The sequence below is a fragment of the Haemaphysalis longicornis genome, unplaced genomic scaffold (genome assembly GCF_048455015.1).
Source record: "Haemaphysalis longicornis isolate Haplotype H1 unplaced genomic scaffold, Haemaphysalis longicornis Haplotype H1 scaffold_12, whole genome shotgun sequence".
In the NCBI taxonomy this organism is placed as follows: domain Eukaryota; kingdom Metazoa; phylum Arthropoda; class Arachnida; order Ixodida; family Ixodidae; genus Haemaphysalis; species Haemaphysalis longicornis.
The window spans coordinates 22293521-22320904 of NW_027526225.1; the positions used below are offsets into that span (position 1 = coordinate 22293521).

Sequence of the window (27384 nt, forward strand, 5' to 3'; positions counted from 1 at the left end):
CACAAAACATGTTTTCACATTCATCAATTAATATTTTCGTTAGTATCAAAGTGGACGTAGCAAGAATAGGCTGAACTGGTTGAGCTTGTCTTTATGTAGCGCTGTAAGCATATTCCTCAGTACATACCATGCGGTGCTTTTTTATGTTACTTGTTCAGTGGGATGCCAGTTTCACACAGTAAGCGTGGAACGCCACAAAACTTTTCGTTAATCTGAAAATTGTCACTTTTGACTAATGCAGAATGTCTCGTGACAACAAGCAACCTATTTTCCGGCAATAAATTCTGCTCTGCCTTGTGTGTGGTTGATAAATATGGTCATTATGCGCGACTTCTTGTAGCTTGCAATAGGCCTTTCGCCCCCTCAGCCAAACATCTTGACGTGTTTCACTTGTGATGCCTCGTGGCTATAGCCTGGACTGCGCCTACCATTTAATCAGTAGTCCGCCTTTTTATTGTCTTTTCGCTCTCCCGGTAATATGTAAACAAGTCGCAAAACGTGGCATTTTCCTATTTTCTGCCTCTCTTGTTCAGCAAACCTCCGTAAAATAAGGTTGTGCAGTTAATTTTTGTTATAAAGTCAACTTCTCAAATACATTAAAATTCGTTCGTAAAACTGGGGAAACTTGGAAAATCGGGCTTTGTAAAAGTGGGTTTCAACCGTGCTGGAAATGCAGTCACCGCAACTGGCAACACGCTAGATTTCAGAACGCCCTGAACACTAATTAGCTGCAAAGGGAAGTTACACTAATTAAACTGCAGTCTCAGTTGGCACATTTTGTTTCCTAAATCATACGCCCTATATCCTGTTTCTTACCTCAAATTACGTGGTTTGTGATCTGCATACCTCGAAAAGCTGATCTGTTTCGTGATCACATGCTGTCAATTTCACACACAGCCAAGCATTTTTGTGTTGGTGGTATTCAATTGTGGGCACCAACACCATGCCATCTCGTCATCTGAAGAAGCAAGCCATGCATCTGCCAGGCAGATTGTGATGCTATATATCATGGTTTCTCAAAGTGGGTTCCGTGGAACCTTGGGGTTCCGCGAGCCACTGATAAATTTTCCCTGGTTCCGCAGTCGCAAAGTCTTATATGGTGAACTTGAGGTGTGATCGATCTAAGGAACCTCCATTACTCACGCCCGAGTGTCAGTAAGCACATCTCGGCGCATAGCAGAAACGCGCGTGCTGCGCAATAAATCTCGCCAGCAGCTTGTAGCCAGCCAGACTCCGAAAACGGGCCACGTGGTTAGACTATTGCACTTTAATCTCGGCCTTACGCATTTCTCCTGTTTGGAGATAGGTGCCGCTAGCGTACGAATTCGCGTAAATTGCTTGCTTTTGAATTTATTGCACGTTAATGTAGCATGAACGGAATGAAAAATGGCGGGAGGGGGGGGGGGGGGGGGGCGGTTCCTCGGCACCTAACGGAACTTAGCAGGGTTCCCTGGGACCAACATGCTTGAGAACCCCTGCTATATATTTTCGCTCCCCCTTTTTTTTTTCACACTCTCTCTCTCTCCTCACACAGTCAACCATGAATGTGTTTAAACTGCTTGCAGGTTACCAGTGGGATGTCTCTAACATGTCTCTAACATAACTCTCCTCGTGCAACCTGAAGTAGTTCATACTTCATCTTTTTTGCACGGTTTTGGCGTCGTGTGGCAAAACCAAGTTTTAAGGGAAGCATGCAAAGAATGTATAAAGGTTTGCGGCAAAAGCCTGCGCTTTGCATTCCAAATCTGACAGAAAGAACAGATCTCACTGAAAACATGCTTTCAAAGACAAATGCCTCTTGATAAACCTCTTCTAAGAACCACCTGCGTACAGATAATAGGTCAGGAAATTCTACGCTATTATTTCCATCTTTCTGCCGTCTTCTATCGCCAGGTTTTTACTAACACCACTGTTACTGTCACTGCGACAGCAGCAGCAACCCTGTACTGCTCCGTGCCGCACCCTGAATACTGCAGCACTGTCCTCGCAGAGTTGACGATGCTCTTTCCCGTGCAGCACGTGCCGACCATAATGATGAAGATCCTCAAGGGTTCGTACGAGCCCGTGCCTGACCGCTACAGCGCCGCGCTGCGTGGCCTGCTCGATCAGATGCTGCAGAGGGAGCCCTCGCTGAGGCCGACGGTCCGCCAACTCTGGGGGCACCCCGTCCTGCTGCCGGTCATCGTCAACCTCTGCCTCACCATCGGATCGCTGCCCTGCGTGGCGGAGTAAGTCCGGCATACCTCTCGCGCTCTCAGAGTCCATCAATGTACACCACATGTAAAACTGTGCTTCGGAATCGGAGCCGTGCAAGGCTTGTGCGGCATCTAGCGGACAAAAACTGGACTTTGCCAAACGTTTACGTAATAACACAGTTCAATGAAGTAAGGCTCACTTTTCAAAATTAGAAACATTAAATTAGGCAGTTTTCACTTATGTTTCCACAGTTTTTCTTTTACGACTTATGGCAGCAGACGCAAGCACTCGAGTACTACTGGATTTACTCGCGTAATAAGCCCACTTTTCTTTTCTTCTCTTTTTTTTTTTTTTAAGAAAATTTAGCATGATATGGGTGGGAGGGTCTATTATGCGGGAAAAAGTTGCAACAGATTTTCGAAATATGAAATTTCATACAATAAAGATGCTAAGCGAAGCGCCATGAAAACTTTACTTTTGCAGTAAAAATACGTAGGTAAATATGTAATGATATATATTTTTTTTTAATTCACAACATGCAAGTGGCCCCCTACTTGCCATGAAGCTGTCCTCCTCACTGAAGTCGCTTGCAGTTAGACGTTTGTCATCGACCCACAGCACACATCGTCTTCCGTGCTGCCAAGGCACTCCAAAACATCTTTTTCCACACTGGGAAGCCTCCCTTCTTTGGGCCCACGAAACACACGGCGATCCTTGTTCATCACCGAACCTCTTGTTTTCGCCAGTAATGTACATGCACTGGGTCAACACTGAAGTGCCGCCCAGCCATGCAGTTTCCGTGTGCATCAACGCATGCTGCACCACCTTCAGTTTAAAACTGGCTGTGCAGCTCATGTGCTGGCCCATCGTACGGCACACACCAAGAGCATAAAAATCATAGAACACAGCTGAATGACAAAACCATGGAGTGTAATGGTGAAGCCCTGGAACAGCACAGAGCAGGGAAGGAGTGTAGAGTACATTTGGTGCTTTGTTTGCACACCGCAGTGCTTTCATGGCTTTATGCAAGAAGGTTTGTTTTGTGTTCAGCAGGTAGCACTCCACAAGCGTGCAATTTCTAAATTGTGAGCCACGGCATCATTTGCACTCACGTCTCTGACTACTGTGGAGATTTTGTTTTGTTACAATGCTTTTTTGGCATTTCTGCGCATACTGTGACGTGATATCAAATTACTGCGATTGTTGACGGCATCAGAAACCATGCCAAGGTAACAATACATCAAACAGTACCTTTTCTATTCCCGCTGCATTTTTATGCACGGTAACAAGAAAGTAAATTCTCAAGAAGAAAAAAAGGGGGGTGGTGGCGGTTCGTTATGTGAGCGGGTTCATTATGCAAGTAAATACGGTACTTCAACTTTCTGTCGACAGATGGCAGGCTAGTCAACTTGCCCCTGTTTGCCCTCAGTGCGGGGGGCCAATTGCAGGCCGCTTTTTGAAACATGCACCCTATGGAGAATTTCACAACTGGTGTATATTGAGGAACTTGTTCATCTCCTGGCAATGCTTAAAGCTAGAATAAAAATATTTCTAAAATTTTAAATACTCAAGCACTTTATGAAGGCCACTAATCATGGCTAGTGTGTGTGGTATTGTATAATCTGATATAAAAAAGTTGGGATATACAGTTGGTATAAATAAAAGTAATTTTATATATCAGTGGACCTGTTGCTTGACAGGGAGACAAATTATGAGCTGATTACTGCTTTTGTTAAACCTTAACTAATTTTTTCCACCCCAATGGCTATGCAACATGTGACACTTCATGTACAGCAGAAAGGGCATTTCAGGTACTTTTATGCCTATCTTCAAACACAGTGTGTCGGCAGCTACTGAAAATCTGGGTTTGCAAGTTTCAGTAGGTTGATCTCGCAACCACTGTCACCAAACTCAGCTCAGCACAGCAGTGTATAAAAAATTGCCCACACCGCAAAGCTAGCTTGAATTTGTAGCTGACAAAATTTATGCAATTCGCAGGTGTGCAGACATGTGGCTGCACTTTTTTCTGGTTGCTAATTAATCGTACACAAGAACTATCATGTGACTGCCTATAACTCGAGCTTTAAATGTGCAAATAGTGTAGTGGGATACAATAGTGGCCATCACCGGACTCATTGAGAATAACCCCTAGGCCTCTCTTCCAAATGCTGCATAAAAATATGTTTTCTTTGGCAAGTGCAAGTGCATGACCTCCACCTCGCAACTTTTGCCATGACACTCGATCGAACAACGCAGTTAGAAATATCTTTGGCATTCAAATGATCAAGAAAAAGACACCTTGCTATTGCAGCATTTTTCAATTTGAAATTGTTTACTGCATTTTACGCTGTACATGCATGCAGTTCAAATTTAGAAAGTTTGCAGAAAGATAGTGCAGTTCGTACCTTGTGATGCTCTGGTAAAAACACTTTCTCTAAACGTTATTTCAGTGTTATGTGCATTCCAAACTGATTCAAAAGGGTACTTCTTCCCCAAAGTTGCTGCATATTTGATTTTTTAAGCGCCTAAGACGACATACTAAATGTTGTGAACTGCTCCAGATCAAGGTTTTTCTGCGCCAAAATCGAAATTTTGCGGCTCCAAAAACTGTTCCCATATCTGTTTGGGCTGTCTCACCCTTGTGCATGATCTGATGTGCAGAGCTTTCTGCTGTGCCATACCATCACCGAATGTGGCCAGTTGTGTTATCACGTCAAACTGTTTGCTTTTTTAGGAAAGACCACCAGTCATCCACGCCGTCCCTGACGAGTTTACGACCCCTATCCCGTGCCAGCTTAGGTAACAGTCTTCGTTCTGGTCACAGTTGTTAATTTGTGTTAACCACATTATATTGCTCAGCTAATACCAGTTACAAATAACTATCGCTCTGCTTTTTTTCCGCTGTACCAGAGATTTAACAAATATGCTTGAACTGGGAGGAAATTACAAAAGTGCAAGGGACTGCAGACTAAGGCAATTTATGAGAAAAATTGAGGAAAAAACAAAATTAGAGCACACACATGACGAAAAACTTAATCGATGACAACACATTCGAACTTTTACCCTCTGCTCTCTTGTCACTTTGTGTCAAAGGCACTTAGCTTTGTATCAAGTTGAAAATTATTCCTTGTCCTTTGGCTTACAAATCTTAGTGACGTGAAGCTTTGGACTCTGTTTTCGTTCCTTGATGAGACTGGTGTCATTGATAGTGGTGCAAACATTCGCGTTTTTAAACTGTTTTAATATTTTTGCTGTACTTTATGCCCACAAAATCTTAGTGACATGAAGCTTTGGACTCTGTTTTCGTTCCTTGATGAGACTGGTGTCGTTGAAAGTGGTGCGAACGCTCGCGTTTTTAAACTGTTTTAATATCTTTGCTGTACTTTATGCCCACAATCACATGCCACTTTTGTCTGTCTCTTTATCATTTTTTTTTCTTTTTTTCTCACACCTATTGCTCTCTCTTCTCCCAGCACGTGTTTATCCTTTCTACGTCTCATCCCTTCTGCAGTGTAGCCTGCACGCACTCGCATATTCCAACAAACCACTCTCTCCTTTTCGATAAAGGTAACTATCTATCTCTGCATTCGCCACTCTTCCCCCACTCTTTTACCAATCTTCGGAAAATGTTAAACTTTTTCTCCCTCCTTGAATAGTGAAGTTCTTGTGCAGTCGGTGTCGTGACTTATACCAATAGGTTTGACAGGAACTGTGCGCCTTTCAGGGGACCTGCCAACGTCCTTGCTTTTCTGGGAGCGCAGTAATACGGTGGCCACAGCTACCAGGCTGGAGGTATCCAGTGAACACGGTCCCATCACTGAAGTGGCTGCTGGATTGGATTATATCGTTGCAATCACAGCTGATGGAAGTGCCCTTGCCTGGGAGGTGGTACTGCCATAAGTTCCCTTTAAAGGAGCCATGAAGAGAAAACACAAGTTTGGTTCATTCGAAAGATTGCCTCGTTACAACCATAACGACACCACTTATAACGCAAACTTCGCTCAAATAAGCTACATAATTAGGAAAAACGGGAATGGTCATGCGACCCACCAGCTCATTTCCCGCAACAGAACCTATGCCGTCACATGGGCTAAGCTCTGCGATTGGCGGAGGCCGGCAAAAGCAAACGCATGTTAGGCAGGGCTTACAGTTTGCATAGCGAGCTAAATGCCCGTGAAACATACTGCACATTCTTTTTATGACAAAGAACGGTGGAGTAAACGGTTGAAGTTCCGAACGAACACGCAAGCGTGTGCGCCAATGCGTACGAAACAACCGCCTGGCCGAGCTCGACATCTCGCCGTCGCGCAGACGAATTTTCGGGTTCGAGGCGCTCTGACCTTGGAGGAAAAATGCCGTAAACACCGCGCATTGACGCTCGTATCTTTCTGGTCGAAGCAGAGAGCTCGCGCGAACGGCTTTCCATACACAACACCGGCCAACTGGCATAAGCGATACTGCTACTGAAGTTGAACTATTATTAACCGTAATACAAATACGGCACATACGTACCAGTCTGTATTCGTCCGTGGCGACGGCGCTGACGAGGCAGCGGTGCCGACGGCAGGGCGTTCGTCTGTTGTGGCTATCGCGGAATGGTCGCTTTCCCGTCCACCGCGTATCCCACAACTCTTGCCGCTCGTGCACTTAGAAGCGTTGAGCGTTCAAGTGGTGTGAGGTTGTTAAATGCAAGCCGGAGCTCCTCGGCGAGAGTTTTGTTCTCCGGATCAGGCGATTCCATGACTAGGGCTGCGGGTGCACTAGGTTTTACTAGCATTTTTAAAATGGCCGCCGTCTCGGTCGACTCCCGCGTGTGGGTGCTATATGGAGTCGACATACTAAGTATCTGTTTCATGGACCGGCCCGTGTGACACCATTGCTCACGTCACCAAATGTGCAATTTTAGCGGGAGATTTAAAATTTTGGCTTAAATTGCCTTATTTCTCAGTGAATAAAGCATCATTTGCTTCCGGGAAAGCGCTTGGGGTACTATGAAACACCTAATCTTTCGAATAAAACAAACTTTTGTTTTCTCTTCATGGCTCCTTTAACTCCTTTTTTTTTCTTTTGTTCCCTCGTGGTCTGCCTCCACACACGGAGTCGGACTGGGCTTCAATAAAAGTTTTACTCTCTCTCTCTCTCTCGTAACCTCATGTTCACAAAACTATCAATGCTTTCGACTCATTAGCTCACAGGTTTAAACTTTCCGCTCATTGTGTGTCTCGTCCCATTTCTAATGTAGAACAGGACCAGCTTTTCTTTTTGTTGTTTAGCACTTAGATATGAGAAGCGCAGACCTAGTGTATAGTTGTCGGCAAATCTCTCGGGCTTAGTGGGCACTGGAAAATGACCAAAATTATAGAAGAGTCACAAGAATCTCTTCATTATCATGCTTTTTTATTGTACATGCACTTGTGTTTGGACCTAGTATTGTTTGAAAAAAAAAAAAGTGTCCAGAAAAACATGTTATCGGGTAGTACCATTTACAAGGCTTGAAATATAGGAAAAAAAAATGAATTTATTAGAGTTTGAAAAATCCGGCGGTGACTATGAGCTTCATTTTTAGTGGCATCACTCGGGTGTTCTGAAGCATGCTTGGATATTTGCTGAATGTGCCAGGCCATAAGGGACTGAAGGTTTCACAAAGATATAGTACTTCACTATATTGCCAAGCACCAACTCTCTTATACAGTACAACCTGATGGACTCATTTTTCAAGACGTTTCAAAATAAGAATGCGTGATCTCGGAAAATGTCCTTTGAGGAAATATGTATTCTGAACTAAAAGAAATTATTGCAGGAATAAGCTTTGACAGCGTAATGTCTGAGAAAACGCCGTAAAACTGGGAACGTGCGAACAGCACAGGAAGTTCTAAATTTTGAATTTATTTGCTTGAAATTTCAGATAAGGCTCACTTTTATGTTTAGATACTAGTTTGAATACTTTGCTTATTTTTCCTGAATCAGCGGACTTTGAGTGAACAAAAGTATGTAGTGCACAAATGCACTATGCCTTATTTTATTAGTTCGTGCAATTATGTACAGGAGTTGATAAGAGGGAGAGCTTATCGGACAGGGATTTAATGAGCACGTCTTTTGAAAAGCGCAGATGCAAACGACACAGTTAGATGCTTCTTTCGCATGCATCAGCCAATATTTTCTTGTTCCAATCTACACCTTGTTTGACTTTTAAGATTGGCATGAAAGCAGGTGTGACGCTACAGTGTGCGATACCCTGCCAGCATGCTGAGTTTATCCTTCGTACACGCCTGTGTTCTGACTGATTTAAACTATTCCAGGCAGAAGCTAAAAAGACTGGACAAGGAAAGGAAACTTACGAACTGAAAATATTGAAGGACAAGCCCGTGGACCGAATCATCCACGCCAGCTGTGGAGCTGATTTCATCATCCTGCTTTCAGGTGCAGACCTTGGCAACAAAATTTTTACTTGAAAAAAAAAAAAACAAAGAAAAACTGCTTTTTTGTTGTAGCCTGGACTTTATATTTTGGTAACCTAAGAGCGGCTGATAGATTACACCATTCTAGTCTCTGTTGAAGCATGTTTGCTCTCAAATTATTTTAAGTAAAAACTCAGGAGGGATTTATTATAGTTTAATGCTGGAAATAAAGCAATTTCTGGCCAGTTTCGACGGCTTTAGTATTCAGTATCCAGGGCCACTTTTTATTATCCTACTCTAAATGAAAATATTTCTGTTACTCGCAGCCGTGCTTTGGAGCAGGACAAAAGCGTGTTTTGGTGAAAATTATTTCTGAATAGAACCTCAAGCACTGTACAGCTAACTTGCGCAAAATAGTGCAGAAAAGCTGTGCCTAATGAAATTATGTATCCTTGCTGCCTAGCTATTTCCCCCGGTATGCACTCCAACGACCAAATGTCAAACAGTATAAGATTAAAACATAATTTCCCCTGGTATGCACTCCAACGACCAAATGTCAAACAGTATAAGATTAAAACACAATGTCTGTAATTATGGACTGCTAATTCTAGATGACATGCAATGTTGAAAATGGCGGTATCGGAATTCCCCCTCCCCTCATCTTGTTTTCTCACTAACATCAGGCATGGATCACCTTTTGAGTGTTGATGAGTAGGTCATTATGATGATGGTGGCAGCATGTTAAGGTGTACCTATTACATACACGGTGTTCGGTGTTACACGGTGTTACATACAGATAAGCAAATGGATCCATGGCCCTCTGCTGTGGTCCACTTCATAGGCCAAGTGTAGAGTTTAGGGTCCCAAAACCCCAACATGAATTTTCTCTTCTTGAATAAACACTGACGACTTCTTGCAGAACGCAAAATGCTCCTGTCATTTGGCCGTGGGCAGTCAGGCAGCCTTGGGCATGGATGCCATTCGGACGAAAAAAGGGTATGTTGCGCTACAGTTCTCAATCCACAGCTTGCTGGTGTAATTTTCTGCTCCGTATTCACTCAGGAAGGAACTCCTTGAGACATCTTTCAGAAGTTCTCTCGTTTCTCGTCTCGAGCAGCCCAAGATTGTGGAAGCCCTGCTTGGCCACAAGATAATGCACGTGGCCTGCGCTGCTTCGCACGTGCTCGCCATTGACGAGAGCCACGACGTCTATGCCTGGGGAGATGCCAGACACGGTTTGCGTCACTTTTGCACGCTCCTTCGCTTCGTGTACTTTTTGGACTCTTGTGTGGGAAATTTAAATTTAGGCGGCTGAAATTTGTACACATTGAATAGAAAAAGAATGTTCAAATGCTTGCATGGTCACACTAGTACAACTGAACCACACTGTTGGCGTCAAAGGTTTGCGATGAATGAGAAGAGTGGAGAAAATGACTACTGCACTGCCTGGTGGAACGGCATGGGCTTGATGTGTGTTGAAGGAACACTGAAGGCAACCAGCAAGTTGGTTTCAAACGAAAGCTTGAGCTTCGCATTGCCATTTTAGCGTTGATTCAGGGCTGAAAGATGCTTTAATTTCTGAAAAATCGCTACTCAAACACTCGTCAAACGTGACACAAATAGCAGCTGCAGTCGTCGTTTGCGTCACGATAAACCAGAAGCAAGCAAGGCAGTGGTATATAAAGCAACTGAATAAAACGCTGCCACGTACAGAGTGGTTTGGTTAGTTTTGGTCAAATCTGTCGTGCTTTCCCATATTCCGACGTCCTTTGCCGCTCCGGACCGCTAAGCAGAATGTTCCTTCAAGGGATCCGTGGCCAGTATTGACACTTTGTTGAAGGAAAACATTATATTTCCAAGTCCCTGCAAAGGTTGGCATTGAACCAACTCCTTGTACATAGCTCGCAGCCTTACTCGAAAAGCGGTACCGCCGCCGCAAGTATGGAGGAGTAGCACCGTCCAGTGGCAGCCAGGAAAGACGTTGCGCACGGGGGAAATTTTAACCACATCCGGCGCAACTTGCGAAATACAGCCAGTGGCAGTGGCATGTGCCTTCACATTTTTGCTATTTTAGTGTACAGCACTTTCGTGCCTGTTACTGTAGTTTGACGGCAGCATTGTCCACACTACCAAGTGAACGAGAGAATCAAAGGCAGAAAGAAGACAGAGGAGTGTGGCCAAAGTGTGAGGGGGAGGGCGGTATGCCGGAGCAGTGCGAGACACTCCTCACCAACGACACATGGCGAAGGTGTGAGGGGGAGGCAGTGAGACATGGTGGGTCGTTGTGATCCGCTGCAAGATGATGCCAAAGCATCATCTTGCAGCGTTATCTTGCGTCATCTTGCAGCGACAGCGACAGCGCGTGCCGTCAAGCACTCGACGATGAGGCGTTCACTTCCCAAGAGGCAGTTCACGGTCCCTTCCCGAAACGCCGATTGCAATAATCTTGTGTCATCTTGCGTCATCTTGCAGCGACAGCGACAGCGCGTGCCGTCAAGCACTTGACGATGAGGCGTTCACTTCCCAAGAGGCAGCTCGCGGTCCCTTCCCGAAACGCCGATTGCAATAATCGCGCCGCTGACGCTGACATTTGCGCAGGAGGTTCAAACAAAATTTACGACAACATGTTCAAAGGCAGTGGTGCGCTGTGAGATCACGGCATTCACTCGTCCTGCGATCACTTCCTAAGGCGCAGGAGCTATGCGCCGTGACAGAGAAGTCTGCAGCTCGCACTTCGCACAAACTTCACATTATGGAGTATAGTAATTGTCAGCCATTTTTCTACCTCATTTTTAAAAAAAGCTACGCATAAGAGTGTTATATTCGTGTTCTTGGTGAGCCAATCTATCGATCTAGGGCAACTTGTATTTTGACTTCAGTGTCCCTGTAACGATGCTTGTTTTCCTTGAGAAAGCAGTCGTGTAAATAAGCAGTATGCTTTGCAGCCAGTTTAGATCACCAATTTGGTAGCTGCTCCTACAACCCAACAGGAATTTGCAGCCAGTAGCAATTGCTTACTTCAGAAGGGGGTCTACCAATAAGGACAAATTGTGAGCCTCAGACCGAGGACCAGCTAAAATAGGGAGCTTTTATGTGCACACAGTCAAAGAGCCTTAGCCCAACTTCTGGGTCAGTGCAGAAACTAAACTCGCACTTGTTTTGTTTGGAATGACCGTGAAAGGACCTACAGTTCTCGCTGCCTCTTGTTCATTTACTCATTTTCGAATGAATACATTCTTGTTTCGCACACTCCCCCTTTGAAATAAATCTACTAGACGCGCTTGCTAAACCTCAAACCCTAAAAGCAAGCATTGCAGATCTGGGCTCCCTAGTTGACTCAACCCCGCACACCTGAGGCTTACGCCGCCCTTCCGTGCCTCATGCCTTGTAACTCAGTGGCGATCTGATATTTTGCTACAATCCAACTAGCCTGCCCTTCGGCACGCCCAGCACAAGCTTCTTTTGTACGGCAACTGTGCCAAAGAGCACTAATGCCCCCAGAATGCTCCTTAGAACAGATTGGCTATGTTATTTGTCTGGCAACATTCTTGAAGTGCAAATCTCACGCAGCGGCGACCTGCTACAAAGGGCACAACCACATCGCCATCATCATCATCACCATCAGTTATCAGCATTGTGCCGACTTGATTCCAGCAAATTTCTGCGCAGCGGAGGAATTGTTCACTCCGCTGCTGAAAAGCCAACTGCAGTACAAATTTTGACTCATTGAAAACCCCATTTCCACTAGTCTGTGTAAAAAATGGACACCATCCCGCCCTGCGGAGGTGGTCGTCCAGCGCAGCTACTGTAAATTACTACACATGCTGATGGTATGAAATGTTCGTCGTTGTCTCGGCGGGCTTGTCGCATGCACTCGGCTTCTGTGGCGGCAAATGCTGAATCCTGACGCATGCGCTCAGCGTCCACTCCAGCACTGCGCTAAATTTTTTTTTGTGTGTGTGCCGGAAGTTGCTCCAAATCTTAACTTGGCTGGCCTACCAACGCTCTTTGGCAGGGATGCTGGGTATCGACTTCTCCCTCGCAACCAACCTCCCCGTGAAACTGGAGCTCCCCGAAGGCATTCGCCCGACGTGTTGCTTCTGTACGTCAGACAGCAGCTACCTGGTGACGGACGCTGGCGAGCTGTGGGCTTGTGGAAGCAACAGGTACCCGCCCCCCCTTTTTTATTCTCACATCAAGAACACAGCTGGTGCATAGAAGTGGCAGTTATAATGCTTTAAAACAGCGGTGTTTAACCTTGGGTGCATTGGGTATGCCTTATGGTTACCGTATTTTCGCACGTATAACACGCCCCTGCATATAACCTGCATCCCTCCTCCCCCTTTCCGTCGACGAATGAAAAAAACATATATCCCCGTATATTGCCCACACATTTTATACATAAAAAGAGGAACCAAAGCTACTACTCAAACAACATTACACATTTGTTTTTGCAAAAGAACTTACGTAGTTGGCTACGTAACTAGAGGACTTGCTGCGTACATTTTTTTAGGTTGGTATATTTTGAGCTGTGTGTGCAAAATGAGCACTGTCAGTGGGATAACAGTGGCTTAGTTGCTGTTACTGCTGTAGGGGCATCATGGCCCAACACGCATTGCGATGAAGCTGCACCAACGGAAATACCTCGCATATAATCCGCACCTCTACTTCACCCCTGAAAGTCTCGCATTTTTGGTGCGGGTTATATGCGCGAAAATACGATATTCTAAATTTATGGGGGCACGATTGGGATAAGGGGGCAGGTCAATGCATGGCATTTGTTGAAAGGCTTGTGCGTGCCTTGCTTGGCAGTTTGTTTGGCAGGTGGGGCAGGTGGATAGGCTATGCTTGCTTTGCTTTTTGGCACGACCTCAATTGTTGTGTAAAAAAAGCTTACGTAAGAAGGCATGCAGTGTAGGGTGTGCTTTGTGGCAAAGCCACCTGTTTGCTTTGTTCTTCCCCGCTAATTTGACTCATTCAAGGAATTAAATGATAACAGACGCATTTACATTGACATTATGTGAATAACATTTCTCTGTGAATTTCTACCTGCCGCGGTGGCTCAGTGGCTAAGGTGTTGCGCTGCTGAGTGCGAGGTCGCGGGTTTGATTCCCGGCTGCGGCGGCCGCTTCTCTGATGGAGGCGAAAAGCAAAAACGCCCATGTGTATGGATTTCGGCGCACGTTAAAGATCCCCTGCAGGTGGTCAAAATTAATCCGGAGCCCTCTACTACGCCGCGCCTCATCGCCTGCATTGCGTCAGTGCGTTAAACCCTACAATCAATCAAATAAATCTCTCTGAATTTCTTGCCCCCTAATATCATAATCCCAGGGCAACTAACGCCTAGTCTTAAGGGGTGGCATACATTAAGTTAGGTAAGGAAAGAAACCAATGATAGTGAGTGGCCAAAAACAGCCTCAACACTTCCCGTTTGTAGTTCTGTCTACAACTGAGTGGTCTTCTGCACATGTCCTCCATGACTCCCAGAAAGGTGTGTGAAGCCAGGGTTCATATGCAAACTCTCTGCCCTGTGTCCTTTTTTGACGTTATGGCTTTCCTCTTTCTGGACTATGCGCTGTATACCTGTGCACAATTCGTCTTTTCCCAGGAACGGCAAGCTTGGAATCAAGAACGGTGGCGCAGACGTCGAGAGGTTCACCCAGGTTCCTCAGCAGCTTTACATGGGGAATCACGTGATCCAAGTTTCGGGAAACGAGGGCAGTACCATCATCTTGACAGGTCAGGGCACCTAATTCACGGAGCTCTCCCAGGAAAATAGAATTTTTAAGCACCACGCACAATTTTACCCTACTTTCGTACTTAACAAGCACACCTTCTTTAAAGCAATAGCTTTCTTAGTGGGATTGGTGGCGTCCTGTCAAAAAACTAGTGCGTTTCCCCATTAGCCAGTTGGTCGACCGAAAAGCTGAAACAGTTGCTCGAAAATCTCGAAAAAGGAACGCTTCTGGATAAGACAATACACGTATCGATCGTGAAGGAGCACAATAGTATACTTTCAGCTCATAGAAAATTGTATCGTTATACACTTAGATCATTCACAGATGCATTTACGTAGCGTGCGAAAAATCATCGCGTGGCTTCGTTCTTCGTTAGCAATTTGGGTCTCGCAAGGTTCGACTATTAATTGGACGCACTTTTAGCGAAGGTTTTGACGCACTTTCGACCCAGTTTTGATGTGAGAACGCTTTCGTGCTTCTCTCAACTTTAAAAAAAAATGCTGTTTTTTTTTTTTGTTTTTTTTCCTCCCCGAGGGGTTTCTTAGTTGAGTTCTGGTGCTTGCTGTTTCCAAAGCAAAGAAAGTTTCCTTTACTAGACCATCTCGGAGCCCACATACTGTCTTTGCAATGCTACTGACAGCTCTGTTCAACGAGTTTCTTATTTCGCACAGTGAAAAAGGGACTCAGCCACCTGCAGAAACAAATTTTAGTGTTTATTTTTAAGCTTCAAGGTGACCTACGTGAGAGAGAACCTTGCAGAATTCACAGATCAACATTCACTGATCATCATCATCATCATATTTGATACCCGCTGCAGGACATAGCTTAACAAAGTGTACTGTTGGGCGAGTTGGTAGTTCATTGTAAAAGATGCTACATCACGAAATAAAACACAGACACAGAAAGACGACTGGACAAGCGCTGACTTCCAACAAAATTTAATACGATGAACCTTGCACCTTTTTTTATACACATTGTTCATGTTAACATAACTACAAAAAAATTCTAATCTCTGGTATTGCACAACCATATCAGCACACGTTCAATGCACTTGGCACAATCTATACAAACAACACGTCACGTCATGCCCAAAGTGCAGCACGCGTTCGAAAGGGAGTCTATCTCTTTTTTTGACAATACAATAGACGCCCGGCTTACACATTTACTACCTGCCTTAAAATTTCGTGCGCTTCAATAATTTTTCGAGTAGTTTGATTACCGCTTCTTCCTATCACCTCGCACATTTCAAAGTGAGGTTTGCATCCGCAAGATTTGCAATGCATGGTCAAAAACCCATTGTTTCTTTTTTTGACATTGTTGTCGTGCTCCCTCAATCGGTCATTAAGGCATCTGCCAGTTTGACCGACATACACGGACCCACATTTCCTCAGGGGAATGCGATAAACCACCCGATCCACGCATGGGACGTACTGTGTACGATGCTCAAATCAAACTACTCGAGAAATTATTGAAGAGCGCAAAATTTTAAGGCATGGTAGTAAATGTGTAAGCCGGGCGTCTATTGCATTGTCAAAAAAAGAGATAGACTCCCTTTCGAACGTGTGCTGCACTTTGGGCATGACGTGATGTGTTGTTTGTATAGATTGTGCAAAGTGTATTGAACGTGTGCTGATATGGTTGTGTAATACTAGAGATAGAATTTTTTTGTAGTTATGTTAACATGGAGAATGTGTATAAAAGGTGCAAGGTTCATTGTATTAAATTTAGATGGAAGTCAGCGCTCGTCCCGTCGTCTTTCTGTGTCCGTGTTTTATTTTGCGCTGTAGCATCTTTTATAATGCAGAACATAGGCCTCTCCCATGTTAACCCAGTCACTCCTATCGTGGGATGTCCCAGTTCATCCTCCGTCCCATAAATTTTTCATTTCACTCTCCACATCGAATTGATTGTGTTCCCCTACTTCTAGTCCCCTCTCAATGACTGGTCTGATCGCTGTAAAGCGGTGTCGACCCCACGCAGACAGCAGTAATTTTCTTTTCAATTTCACCTCTACGCAGACGTGGGCATGGTCTTCTTACTCGGGATGACATCCTCTACGAGCAAAAGTGCAATTTCCAGGATGGTATCTCTGGAAGAGCGAGCCACGCACATCGGCTGTGTCGGCAGCATGTTTGTGGCCGTCATTAAGGGTGAGTCATTATGCATGCACATTAGCTGCTGTCTACACAAGGCACTGATGAGTGTTCTCCAGGTTGAAGCCCTGGCTCACGCATAAATGCCGTATTTTTGCGATTCTAGGCACCCTCCCCTACTTTCGAAAAAAAAAGAAAAAAGTTTGCATGAGAATTTAAGCACCCCTAGCGTGGAGAAAAGGAGGTGTTTAGAATCGAGTAAATATGGTATACCACCCCCAAGCGCAGGAAACAAAAATACCTGAACATAAATACCCCAGAAAGTGGACGGGAAAATAGCCCCGCCGGTAGCGTAGTGGTCGTCGCACCAGACGCGTATTCTCGAGGTCGTAAATTAGGATCCCACCCGGCAGGTATTTTTTTTTTCTCCACTTTCTTTCTGTCTTTTGAAATTATCTATCTGTTTCAACGACCTACCACATCCTCCCCTTTGCTTTCCAAGGTTTTCTTGACTGCCAACCCTTATTTCTGTCTTATTTTCAACGAGCCCCTCATTTCCTATTCTGATTTGGTATATCTATGTGTATACAAGCACATACATAATAGGAGCAAGGATAGAAATGCTGTTTAGAGAAACAAAATTTTCTTACTGACTGTTTACGAGTTTTTCTGAGGTAAGCAGAAAGAATAAATAATCAAAACTGCGTTCTTCCGAACCATCCTAACTTGTCCCTTGCTGCACACTGACGAATATCCCACTCCTCTAATCTGATTAGATTTGCGAATGTTTGGGCAGGCGATTTTGTAGTAGTATGTTGTTCCATGATGACGTGAAAAAAAAAAAAAAACAGTTCCATGCAAATATATTCAGTGTAGAGTGTTTGACCATTTCTGCAGTTACGCACACGCGCTCTTTTACACATGCTAAAGGTGCAAAGTTCCGATAAGTACGGTTATGTGCTGGTGTTATTGGCAGACATCTATATCATCTTCCTGGTGTTCTATAAAAAATTGCTTCTTAGGCACAGAGAACCGTTGCAAGCTTTATTTATTTGTTTCTTTTTTTAATCACTTCGCAGAAATCAAGCTGGTACAGTGGAAGCAACTGAATCCGGACAATTCACCGGTCGAAATCATCCCAGCTCCCCAGTTACCACAAGGCGTCAAGGTCACTTCACTTGCCTGTTCTACTCGTGGAATTGTCGCTGTTGTCACAAAGAGACCTGAAGCTGTACCGAAGAGGAATACCTGATTTCGTCTCCCCAATTCAACGTCGTTAGTTGACCTCTGCCCAGTATTTTTGCGAGGCGATGATCACACAGAGTCATGTGTTGTTTCAATTTGTGTTGTAATTATAAAACTGATTTTGCGTTGATTTAAACTCACAGGTTTGTTGTACAGTGACACCCGAAGACTGGTGTTTCGATTGTCTAAAAGATTATTCACTATTCTTTGTTGCATAGTCGCCCAGAATAAAATTTTAAAAACAAACTGGCAATGGAAGAGTAATATAACTTTCTTAATGACTTTACTGGCATGACAACCACCACTTGTATTAAACAGAGTACAGTCTTTGGAGAAGTCAAATGGGTTACCGAGAGAGCTAAACAAATTTTTCAGAAATGTTAAAAATGCTGGACTCCTCAAAACTTTCCGATATCACTGAAAAACTTTTCATTATCAAGAAATTAAACATAATATAGGTACATGTGGGTTTTCTTCATAACTGCATAGTTTGAAATGACAGGAAGAAAAAATAAAATCTCTCAGCAATAAAAAAAGATTTGCCTTGCAGTTAAGTGTGAATCCTAAACTACCAGTAAAACAAATGATCACATAATCACACGTGAGCTAGAAAATAAAGTCACTTGCAGTTTGTGACTACAGCCAAACCCCGCGATAATGAAATCCCATGACTGCGAAATTCTCGCAGCAACGAAATATTTTCGGATTATCGGCGAGCATCCACAGAAGCCCACGTATTTTGTATCTCTTGGCAATGAAATGTTTTTGGGCAACGGTCTGCATTAATGAAATTCGCTGTAAATACGGTCAGAATGTTATCTATCCATTTGAGGCTAACAGTGTCTAAAAAGTGCTCAAATGCGTTTTTTGCACACTCAAACTGCGTAAACTTCAGCCACGACGCGCTTGCATGGGCGCCGCCCATATTAGTTTACAAAAAGACCGTGCAGCAGGTGACCGTGGAGGCAGCCTCTCAGGGACACCACCAGGGGGCGACACATAGTGACTCACGGCATGGCTTTGGCTTGGGCTACGCTAGCCGGCTACCGCCCTACCACATGAATGCGTGCATTTTTATAAGATCCCTCTGCCAGCCCAAAAACAGAAGTTTTTATCGCTACAAGATAAGGCAGTCATCACTGCCCAAGTCAGGGGCCCAAGTGGAGGAAGGAAGGATAGCGCTGACGATTTTGGAACCGCCTGCAGCTCACTCTTTACCATTGTGAAAAGCAATGCCGCCACTCTTCAAAGGGGCCGTAAAAAAAAATATATGTTTGTTTTATTCAAAAGATTAGATGTGTCAGTGCCCCCAGGGCTTGTCCATCAGTAAACGATGCTTTATTCACCGAAAAATTACACAGTTTAAGCCAAAATTTCAATTCTCCCACTAAATCGTGTGTTTCGTGACATCTGCGATTATGTATCCAGGGCAGGTATATGAAACGAATATTAAGTATGTCGACCAGGGCTGCAGCAGATGCCCAAATGTCTTTTGTTTACCGTCTGTGCTCTAGATGGCACCACAATACCGCTCAGGACTGCTGTCTGCACTTGATCTGTTTTTGATTGAATTTGCACCTGGCTTGTTTTTGTTACAGTTGGAAGTAATCGTTTTGTGAAACATTGGGTATGCTCGACAAACAGGGCCACGTAAAACAAAATCGCTTATGCCAATTGGCCAGTGGCGTGTGAGACAACCCCAAAGCGCTGAACCGCTGTGCAGCTATAACAAGCATAGTGCGCACAGTACGCGCTAGTGCTGCTATGTTTACGTGTGCGTTCGTATATTCCATTGTTTCACCCCACCATTCTTACTGCTGTAAAAGGAATATGCCTTAAATTTAAGCACAAATAGCTCGTTCTGCAAGCTTATAAGCCCTGCCCAACTTCTTTTTTTACCTCCGTGTTTTTGCCACGCGGCATATGATAGGGGGTTTAAAGATTGGAAGAGAGAAGAAAGGAAGGCATAATAAAGAAAAGAAAGTAGAGTGCAGCTTCTCTGCCTAACTTGTGTTTGCTTTTGCTGGCCTCAGCCAATCACACAGCTGCCCATAATACCTCATAGGTTCTAGTGTGGGAAATGAGCTAGTGGATCGCACGGCCATTCTTTTTTTTCCTAATCCTATAGGTTGTAGTCACTGGTGAGGCACGCATGCAGGCAACCATGCAAGTGCGCCATCGCTGGTTACGTCGAGCTCCGCGAGATGGTGGTACTTGTCCGTGCTAAGCACATAATTTGTGTCGGACGTTCCAAACTCCACTCCTCCAAACGCAAAGTAATGCCTCGACTCCAACGTGAGTGCGACTAATAATCTATCTGTTGACACCACTGTTGAGAATCGGGTTGAAACGAAGCAGACGACGCACGCCAGTTTTTTTCTTTTTTTGCGGCGTGCGGGCGCAGTGGCACAAGCCGCGCCATGTCCGTGGCAGCTCCCAGTGTTGCCAAGCGAAGAAATCGACAGCTAAACTTTTCAGTGAACACCACCTATAGCTTATTTGAGCAAAGTTTGTGTAAAAAGCGGTGTCAGTGTTACTCTACCAGGGCAGTCTTTCGAATGAACTAGACTTGCATTTTGTCTTCGTGGCTCATTAATGGTGCACGTGTGAAAACAAAATAGTGACGGCTACGGCCTTTCTGGACTTCGACAAAGCTGTGTCACTTGGTGTTGTGAAGAGAATTAGAACAATGAGGTGCCACTCTCTGACAAAATTTGTCAACAGAAGAAGTTGGACTTCGCTTGCACGTTCAATGCCGAAAACCAAAGGGAAAAGCGTGCAGAGAAGGCAAACCTACAGGATGTTTCGGATGCGTTTGACACGATTTGGTCGTTCTTAGGCGCACATCACGACTGGAAATGAACCACTTCTGGTAGTGTGAGAGCTGCACTGTGAAGTTGCTGCTAGGTAAGGCTCGCAAAATGTAATATAACCGGCTTTCAGAAATAAATATTCGGTTTGCAAACGATTTTTCTGTTGTTTATGTTTTTTCTTGCAGGAACAGAATTCTTGCAAAAGCGAATTTTTTGGCTTTTCCCAGCAGTTTCGTTATTGCGGGATTCGACTGTAGTTAGACGAGTGCGCTGTAAATGTCGTCTCTACCTAAGTGCATGAACTGTGCAAATCAGACTAAATACAGTGCTCTTTGTTTGCCTGAAGCTTGTACAGTTGCAATCCAAAGTAATTAGAACATGGGCAGACCAATTAAAGTGTACATCTCTGCCCTATAATCCTTTGCCTCAAAGGGTGCGTTAAGGAACACCCTTGCTAACTGAAGATCCATTCAGGCTTGCAACAGTTGCCATAACACTAAAATTTTGGAAAATTTGGTGATATTTATAAACCATTTTTTCTAATTGCTTTTGAAAGTCAGCGTATAAAAACCACCACTGCTTTTGCCACTTTTAAAGGTGGGGGATTCTGCCAAGAATAGATTTGGTTGCGCAGTTACATTGTATTGGTCGACTTGAATGCACCGTTACTGCACAAGCTAACAGAGGAAATAAAAAAATTCCTATCTCATTCAGGTTTTACAGCCAACATTATAAGTCAACATCCAATTTTTTAAATCTAGCATATAGTAAAGGAAGTTGACTTTAATGGCACGAATATGGCAGTCCAAACCTTGTGACAATCCGCTACTCGAAGAAAAACAAAAAGAATAATTCACCCCTCCCCCTTTTTTTGACAGGACTGAAAAATTACCTCATCAACCTTCAGATATTTGAAAAAAAATAAAGAGAGATCTCGTGATGAGTGATCTTTATTACTGGCTAATTTTTAGTGCGTGAATATTGAAGCAGTTATTGCATCCCTTTAGTTACTAGATTCGATTCAGAGCGTAATTTTGCTCATTCAAAGCGCAATTTGCCATGGGAAGTAATTTTCGGAGTTTTTGAAAAGTATATGAAAATTTCAAACAGCATTGAGTTGGCTTTGGCACAAAACGCACCCTTCTAACCTAGGCGCGATTTATGTCCTTAAGTTGGTTTTCCCGCACGACGACAGAGTTGTGCAAAAAGCCAAAAAGTCTAAAACATGCTGAAAATGAGCACAAGCTTGGACTTGCGACTGCGGAGGACAGTTTCTCTTGCATAGATGGAAATGATGTAAATACAAACGAAACTGCCACACTATAAAATCTGGCAAGCACCCACAAATTTCGGCTTCTAGCACAGCACAAGAACCCAGCAATCAAAGAGGCATTAAACAATTAGGGCACAGTGCACAGACCAGAGGTGTGTCCAGCTCTAGTAGCGTAAATTGCAATACTCTGACAGCCCCATTAGTTCTTGGTAGCATTCAACGCCTCAGGATCTGTCTGAAAGCTGTTTGCACAAAGCATCGTGCACTCTTTGATGCGAGCAAGGTGACGTCATCCCTTGTTGGTAGTGCTTTCGTTGATGCACAAATCATTAGGCCGTGACAGAAGTTTTTGAGCCACAAAGAATTTAATGAACAAGCTTAACCACTAGTGCAATCGAATTATTTGATGACAGCGAAACAGAAAGGTGCTCTTGCCAACTTTCTGGCGTTTAAACATTTCAGTCAGAGGCAAGAACTCTTGGCGTAGCCTAGAAATTTTTTGCAAAGACTGTACCTCACCGTACCAGTTGGTAGGGTGGCTAAAGGCGCAGCTCATTGGAGAGCCCCTCCCCTTTCAGAACATGCCGAGGGACTCAACTTCTGCGTAAAATCTTCCAAGTTTATTCGTTGCAATGTTTCCCCTCGCCCCCCATTCTCAGCGTTTAAAGCTAAGCCTTCACCCTCTCACCGATGTCGTCTGAAGGGCACCAAAAATGCATTGCAGGAAAGCAAACTGTCCCTGACGATGATCATCGATGAAGTGAAAAAAAAATTAAAATGCTTCCCATGGTCGGAATGGAAGCTGGGTCCCCTTGCGTTATGAAGCTGACATCTATCTGATTGCGTCATTCCGGCACGGTTGAAGCAATTCAGATTTGGAGGGGGGGCATGGACATGCCAAATTAGCCAGAACAAATCAACTCGCTTCTGAGTTAGCTCGTTTGGTGCTGGACTTCATTTTGGAAAGCTTTGTGTTCCCCCATCGTTTTCATTGTGGCAGAGGGGTAGCTGTCGTTTTTTTTTTTTTACTGAGTACCACGTGTAAACTGTGTCCCACACTATAAAGGTGTTGTTACAGTTGTTTTTTTGCCGATACCAGATTCGATGAGTCATACACTATAGCCTTCATGCATGTCATATTGAAAATACTTGTCTTCAACGACATTACATTTGCAATCGCATTTTGCTATTTGTATTTGATTCATGTTTGAAAAATATTCATATTAAAGTGGGCGGGCCTTTCGTAAGGCATTGATCGAAGTTTCACATGGGCGTCCAAGTATGAGAGGCAGTGGCAACATTACTGGATCTAGAAACGTTAGGCAGTGGCGTGTCATCCGCTTTTCACTAATGGGAGAGGTGAAAAGGACCCATGTCCCACATTTTCGGTCTCCATTCATGAAGGAGTGGGGGAGGAGCCAATCTTCGTGATTTCATGGCCTTGCTATCACTTATGCCATTGCCTTCTTCTAACAGTTCTAAAAAGAAACAAAAAAGCTGCGAGAACGAAATGAGGCTACATCGCTCTCAATCTAATTTCTGAAAGTTCACTTTTCAAAGCCCAGCCAAGCTCGCACAAAACCTGTGCGGCATGCTCAGTCATCAGCTCTTAGCGAACACCTGCCTCACGTTGAGGTTAATCCTGTGGTTCGAGAGGTAGCGCGCTTCGGCGTCCCAATCACCCACCGCACCGTCGACACCACACTCCTCGGCCGCAACACACCACGGCGCGTCGTCTTCGCGCGACAATACGAGCGGAACAGCGTGGTACGCCAGTCTAGACTCCCCGGTCATAACGACCACATCTCCGCTTCTGAGAAACATCGCCGTCGGTCTCACGTCTTTCGTCCGCCCCCCGATGAGGAACACGGCAGTCTGGCCGAAACTAACGGAGAAAAGGGGCGATTCCAGATCGAGCTCTGAATGGTCCACGTGGCCGCTCAGGGTCGAGTTCATGGCGTAGTAGTTAACGATCGCGGCCTCGGGTTCCAACCCCGGGTATCCGATCAAGGTGGCGAGCTTCTTGACCAACTTCCTAAGGCAGCTGGGGAAAGTGGAGACGTTTTTCAGGTCGTATACCTTGGAGTCCCAGTCGTGGTGTAGCCCCAACGTGACCCACCTGAGGTCCTTGTAAAACGGATCGTCTGCGGGCGAGGCGGGAAAGGCGGCCGGCGGCCGAAGCGCCTTCAGGTTGGTGACGTTCGGAGGGTTCGGGTAGGATCGAAGCGTGCGGCTGACCCAGATTCGCTGTCCCAGCGGAGTGAAGGGGTTTGGAAGCACTAAGAGACCTGGATTGGCCGGCACTGAGTAACATATCAGCTCTGCGTCGGTGACAAGTCCGACGTCTCGGCAGTCGGGTGTCGTCTGCAACCAAGAGTGCACTTTGACGGGGAAGTCGTCGGGCCTTTCGAAATCGATTACCTTCGACAGATCCGGGCGGATGGCTCGTCTTTTGAAGTACTTGAATTCTTCCCTAAATAAGTCGTTGTTGCCGCTTGAGTTCATGTTTAATGCAAAGTACGGGCAAACTTTTTTTCGATCGTAGGAGCTTTGCTGCATGCGCAATGGGCCATTACTCATTAGGACACAAAGCCTGGCTTGGATTGACACGACTAGCTACTCTGCAACATAATAAAAACAAAATAGCAATTGTTTGTATTAAACAATTAAAAGTTATTTCATAGTTTAAAACATTTTATACTGAGCGTAATAAAAAGGATCAACTTTTATATGACGGAAAACCGCATATTAGTATTGTCGAGTTTTCTGTGCCGTCCACCAGAGTCGCCGCGTTCGCCTCCTCTTCGCCTTCATGTTTACTTTCCCCTTTCTCCACCACCGCACATCCTCCAGCATGGATGGCCTGCGTGCAGCATCCTGTTAGGTAAGATCTTTCGACATCCCCGGCGTCCCGCGTCAAACCGTTTTCGCCGCCGTTGACCCGAGTTGGTCCGGATCGCCCTCCGGAGAGCGAGCCTCGCTGCACCGGCATCTCGTCGGCGACCCCCAGGGCAGCGAAATCGCGCTGATCGCAACACCACGGCAACTCGGGATCTCACATTTTCCTCTCTCCTCCGCTCCGGCTGTCGCGAAAGCTACGGTAAAACTCCTCATCGATTGAGCCGCGCTGCTCTCTGGCGATGAGGGGAAATTCTGGTTTCTCACCGCAAGCAGCGGGACGTGCTTCCTAGCAGCGCTAAGCGCCGCTTCGTCGACACCTCTCAGCGCCGCGAGCTCGATTTCGTCGGTACGCGAAAAGTGTCCGCTCCGTTTTTCTGTTCTTCGCCAAGCGGGCCAGGAATTCCTCAGAGCACGAACTAGACCTCGCGCTGCGTCAAAACGCTGGCAGGGAAAAGGAAAAAAAAAAAAAAAAAGCATGGTGGAGAAAAAAAAATCGGGGCGAAGAGGGAGAAAACGCGTTTCTCTTATTCTTACCAAAGAAACACGTTCTCTCTTCCACTTTGCTCTTTTTCTTCCCGTATGGCCTCGTTTCTGTCGAAACGCGCGTTGAAAATGGATACGAAATGACTATAATTGGACACGGGCGAGAAATATTCCTTCGCCAGGGCCAGCTGTCGATCACAGCTCGTTTTTTGAGGCAGGGGTCGGCGCGCCGCAAGCCCGGAGCGGCGATCGGAGCAATACCCGGCGACCACGGTTCGGCGAAATCGGCTTTTCTGGCGGTCACAACTACGCGCCGTTCTCAGAACGGCTCTTAATTGAGCGGCGTGCGCCGAGGCGGGGGGTCATTTCACTGCGCGCGCCGACGAAGATCGCCATTCAAACGCGATTTTGAGAGTGCACTGGAGTTGCCAGAATCAGTCATCGTGGAATCGGGTCGCCGGCATCACCTGATTGACCCGGGCGTAAGTGAAGTTGGCTGCGTCCGTGCGTTGGCTGCGGATACCCTCTAGTCCGGGGTATGAATGTCCTAAAAGAAACTGCCTTCGTCGGTAGCCAAGCGCGCGTTCGGCTCCCCCGTAGCACGTCGCGGAGATGCGTAATTTAATGCGTGAGTCAACTCATTTCCTTCCGCGACTCCGAAATTCCCTTCCTCTTTTTGTGTGTTTCGTTTTTCCCGGAGCGACGACCGACACCCTTATCAGCATAATTCTCGCCTATCAACCGCACCCTTCACGGCGGTGCTCTCAAGGGCTTCGAGTAGACGGCAGCGAAAATGACTCAAAAACCGAGCAGCATTTCAGTCGTGGGAGACGCACATCAGTCGGCTAGGCGGATGTTTTCGTCCACAACGTAACTGCAAGAGCTTCCTAATGGAGATCAACGCGAGGTCAGAGATCTGTGTTCATTCCAAAAACTTTGTTAAACTGTCGCATGAAACTGAATCCTTGCTGCTCTGTTAACGATGCTTCCAAGCTAGGTTGTGCCGGTAAAAGTGCTGCAAATGCATATATACGTACGAGGGTCTCTTTATTGGTTTCTGGAAAAGATGCTGCTACATTCTTGCATTGCGGCGGTGTGAAAGTACCATCTGATTCGGAAAACTTAGCATGGACCACAATAATCGCATAACATGTAGCGACATCGTGGCATGACTTTTCACTTTGTTTCTTGGTTGGAGCTCAGTGTTCTGTTGAGCATGTCAGTATCCTTACATAACGTCAGTCTGCGTCTTAATTAGACCTGTTTTTGCTAAGTGTGCTAGTGTTGCGCTCTGTGGCGTGAGAAGCTTATTTGCCCAGTTCTTGCATTTTGTAGCCACAAGAAAACCACAATTTTTTAGGCCGTAGAGGGTTCGCCTCTGTTTCTGAGTGTCCTGGTGGTTGTGTCGTTAATTATTGTGAATTCAGAGTTACTTAAGCTAGCTGTTACAGTAGCTGCGGCTGTCCATATTTACTTATTGGGAGGCCGCAGTGTTGCAGTTGCTGTACATTCAGCGTCTGGCTGCGTTGCCAAAACATCGCCTTGTTTCTTACTTTTATTGCGTAGTTGTTTCTCACATAGGTACTGTTTACAGTTATCGTGTTGTGTTTGCTAACAGAACTTATGAAGGAATGGCTAGTTTAGGGGTTGGTTATTTATTACGAGACTTGGTAGAATTGCTGCCAAAGCTGGATGAAAAAAGTTGGTGCAATTCAGGTACAGCCATAAATCACACCAGCTGCAGTTTTTCATTTAAATAAGCTGTGTCGTCATTTCATATTTGTAGAGTTGCAAATTTTGTGTGTAAGGAGTCTTTTTTTTTGTTTGTTTGTTTCATTTGTTGCCGACTGATTGGAAGCTCTCCCGTGAAGATCTAATTCGTTAAACAATCGTATGTTGCTCGTAGAAGTGTTCTCGTGCAGTCCTGTGGTATCTAGCTATGCTTACCTCAGCGTTAGCACGTTCGATTTTAAAGTGAAGCTTTAGTGTTCTGACTGACAGCGTCTGTAACGCGAAAATACGCTGCAGGAAAGCCAACTTTCTCTGACGATGATGATGAATGATCGTGGGTGACATGAAAGAGAAAAACGCTTCAGTGGCCGGAATCGAACCTGGGTCCCTTGCGTTATGAAGCCGGTGTCTATCTGATTGCTCCATTTCACACGGTCTCGAAACTCGGTCCAAACTCAGACGACAACCAAAGAATCTGTCACAAGAAAGCTTTGCGTTCAACCGTCGTTGTCC

At 45.2% G+C, this 27384-nt stretch overlaps 3 protein-coding genes across 12 annotated transcripts in view; 2 read left to right on the forward strand and 1 right to left on the reverse strand.

Moving 5' to 3' along the window:
* Nucleotides 1-17916, forward strand: part of LOC144162476 (serine/threonine-protein kinase Nek8-like) — a 28900-nt gene extending 10984 nt beyond the window's left edge. Inside the window, exons 7-16 of one of the 5 annotated variants that reach the window (XM_077693017.1) lie at nucleotides 2017-2228; nucleotides 4931-4995; nucleotides 5921-6084; nucleotides 8496-8616; nucleotides 9514-9590; nucleotides 9712-9829; nucleotides 12610-12760; nucleotides 14203-14333; nucleotides 16351-16482; nucleotides 17505-17916. In XM_077693017.1, coding sequence (XP_077549143.1) covers nucleotides 2017-2228; nucleotides 4931-4995; nucleotides 5921-6084; nucleotides 8496-8616; nucleotides 9514-9590; nucleotides 9712-9829; nucleotides 12610-12760; nucleotides 14203-14333; nucleotides 16351-16482; nucleotides 17505-17677 — 1344 coding nt within the window. In that variant the 3' untranslated portion in view covers nucleotides 17678-17916. Of the gene's footprint in view, nucleotides 1-2016; nucleotides 2229-4930; nucleotides 4996-5707; nucleotides 5764-5920; nucleotides 6085-8495; nucleotides 8617-9513; nucleotides 9591-9711; nucleotides 9830-12609; nucleotides 12761-14202; nucleotides 14334-16350; nucleotides 16483-17504 lie in introns of all 5 variants that reach the window. The other 4 variants (XM_077693018.1, XM_077693020.1, XM_077693019.1 and 1 more) reach the window with 4 other exon arrangements.
* A 2701-nt stretch (nucleotides 17917-20617) lies between these two features.
* Alkb (alpha-ketoglutarate-dependent dioxygenase AlkB) lies at nucleotides 20618-24333 on the reverse strand. Of its 2 annotated transcripts, none has more exons than XM_077693023.1 (2): nucleotides 24178-24333; nucleotides 20618-24120 (listed from the first exon to the last, which is right to left on the reverse strand). In XM_077693023.1, the coding sequence occupies exons 1-2, from the start codon at nucleotides 24313-24315 to the stop codon at nucleotides 23359-23361; spliced, it is 900 nt and encodes a 299-aa protein (XP_077549149.1). In that variant the 5' UTR covers nucleotides 24316-24333; the 3' UTR covers nucleotides 20618-23358. The 2 variants fall into 2 exon arrangements, with proteins under 2 accessions (XP_077549149.1, XP_077549150.1); XM_077693024.1 differs by having other exon boundaries at nucleotides 20618-23800; nucleotides 23876-24333.
* Nucleotides 24334-24551: 218 nt separating this feature from the next.
* LOC144162480 (uncharacterized) overlaps nucleotides 24552-27384 on the forward strand; it is a 36335-nt gene continuing 33502 nt past the window's right edge. For 2 of the 5 annotated variants that reach the window (XM_077693026.1, XM_077693030.1), the window contains exon 1: nucleotides 24552-24640. The gene's annotated coding sequence lies outside the window, so the exon portion shown is untranslated. Of the gene's footprint in view, nucleotides 24641-24708; nucleotides 24857-25451; nucleotides 25623-25908; nucleotides 26048-27384 lie in introns of those variants that run through there. The other 3 variants (XM_077693029.1, XM_077693028.1, XM_077693027.1) reach the window with 3 other exon arrangements.

Bases quoted from the DNA above. Each gene is read 5' to 3' on its own strand.
- Alkb (XM_077693023.1), bottom strand. From the start codon at position 24,315: ATGCAGCAAAGCTCCTACGATCGAAAAAAAGTTTGCCCGTACTTTGCA. The intron at 24,121-24,177 runs GTAATCGATTTC...TCTTGGTTGCAG, and splicing joins TCCGCCCGGATCTGTCGAAG to ACGACACCCGACTGCCGAGA.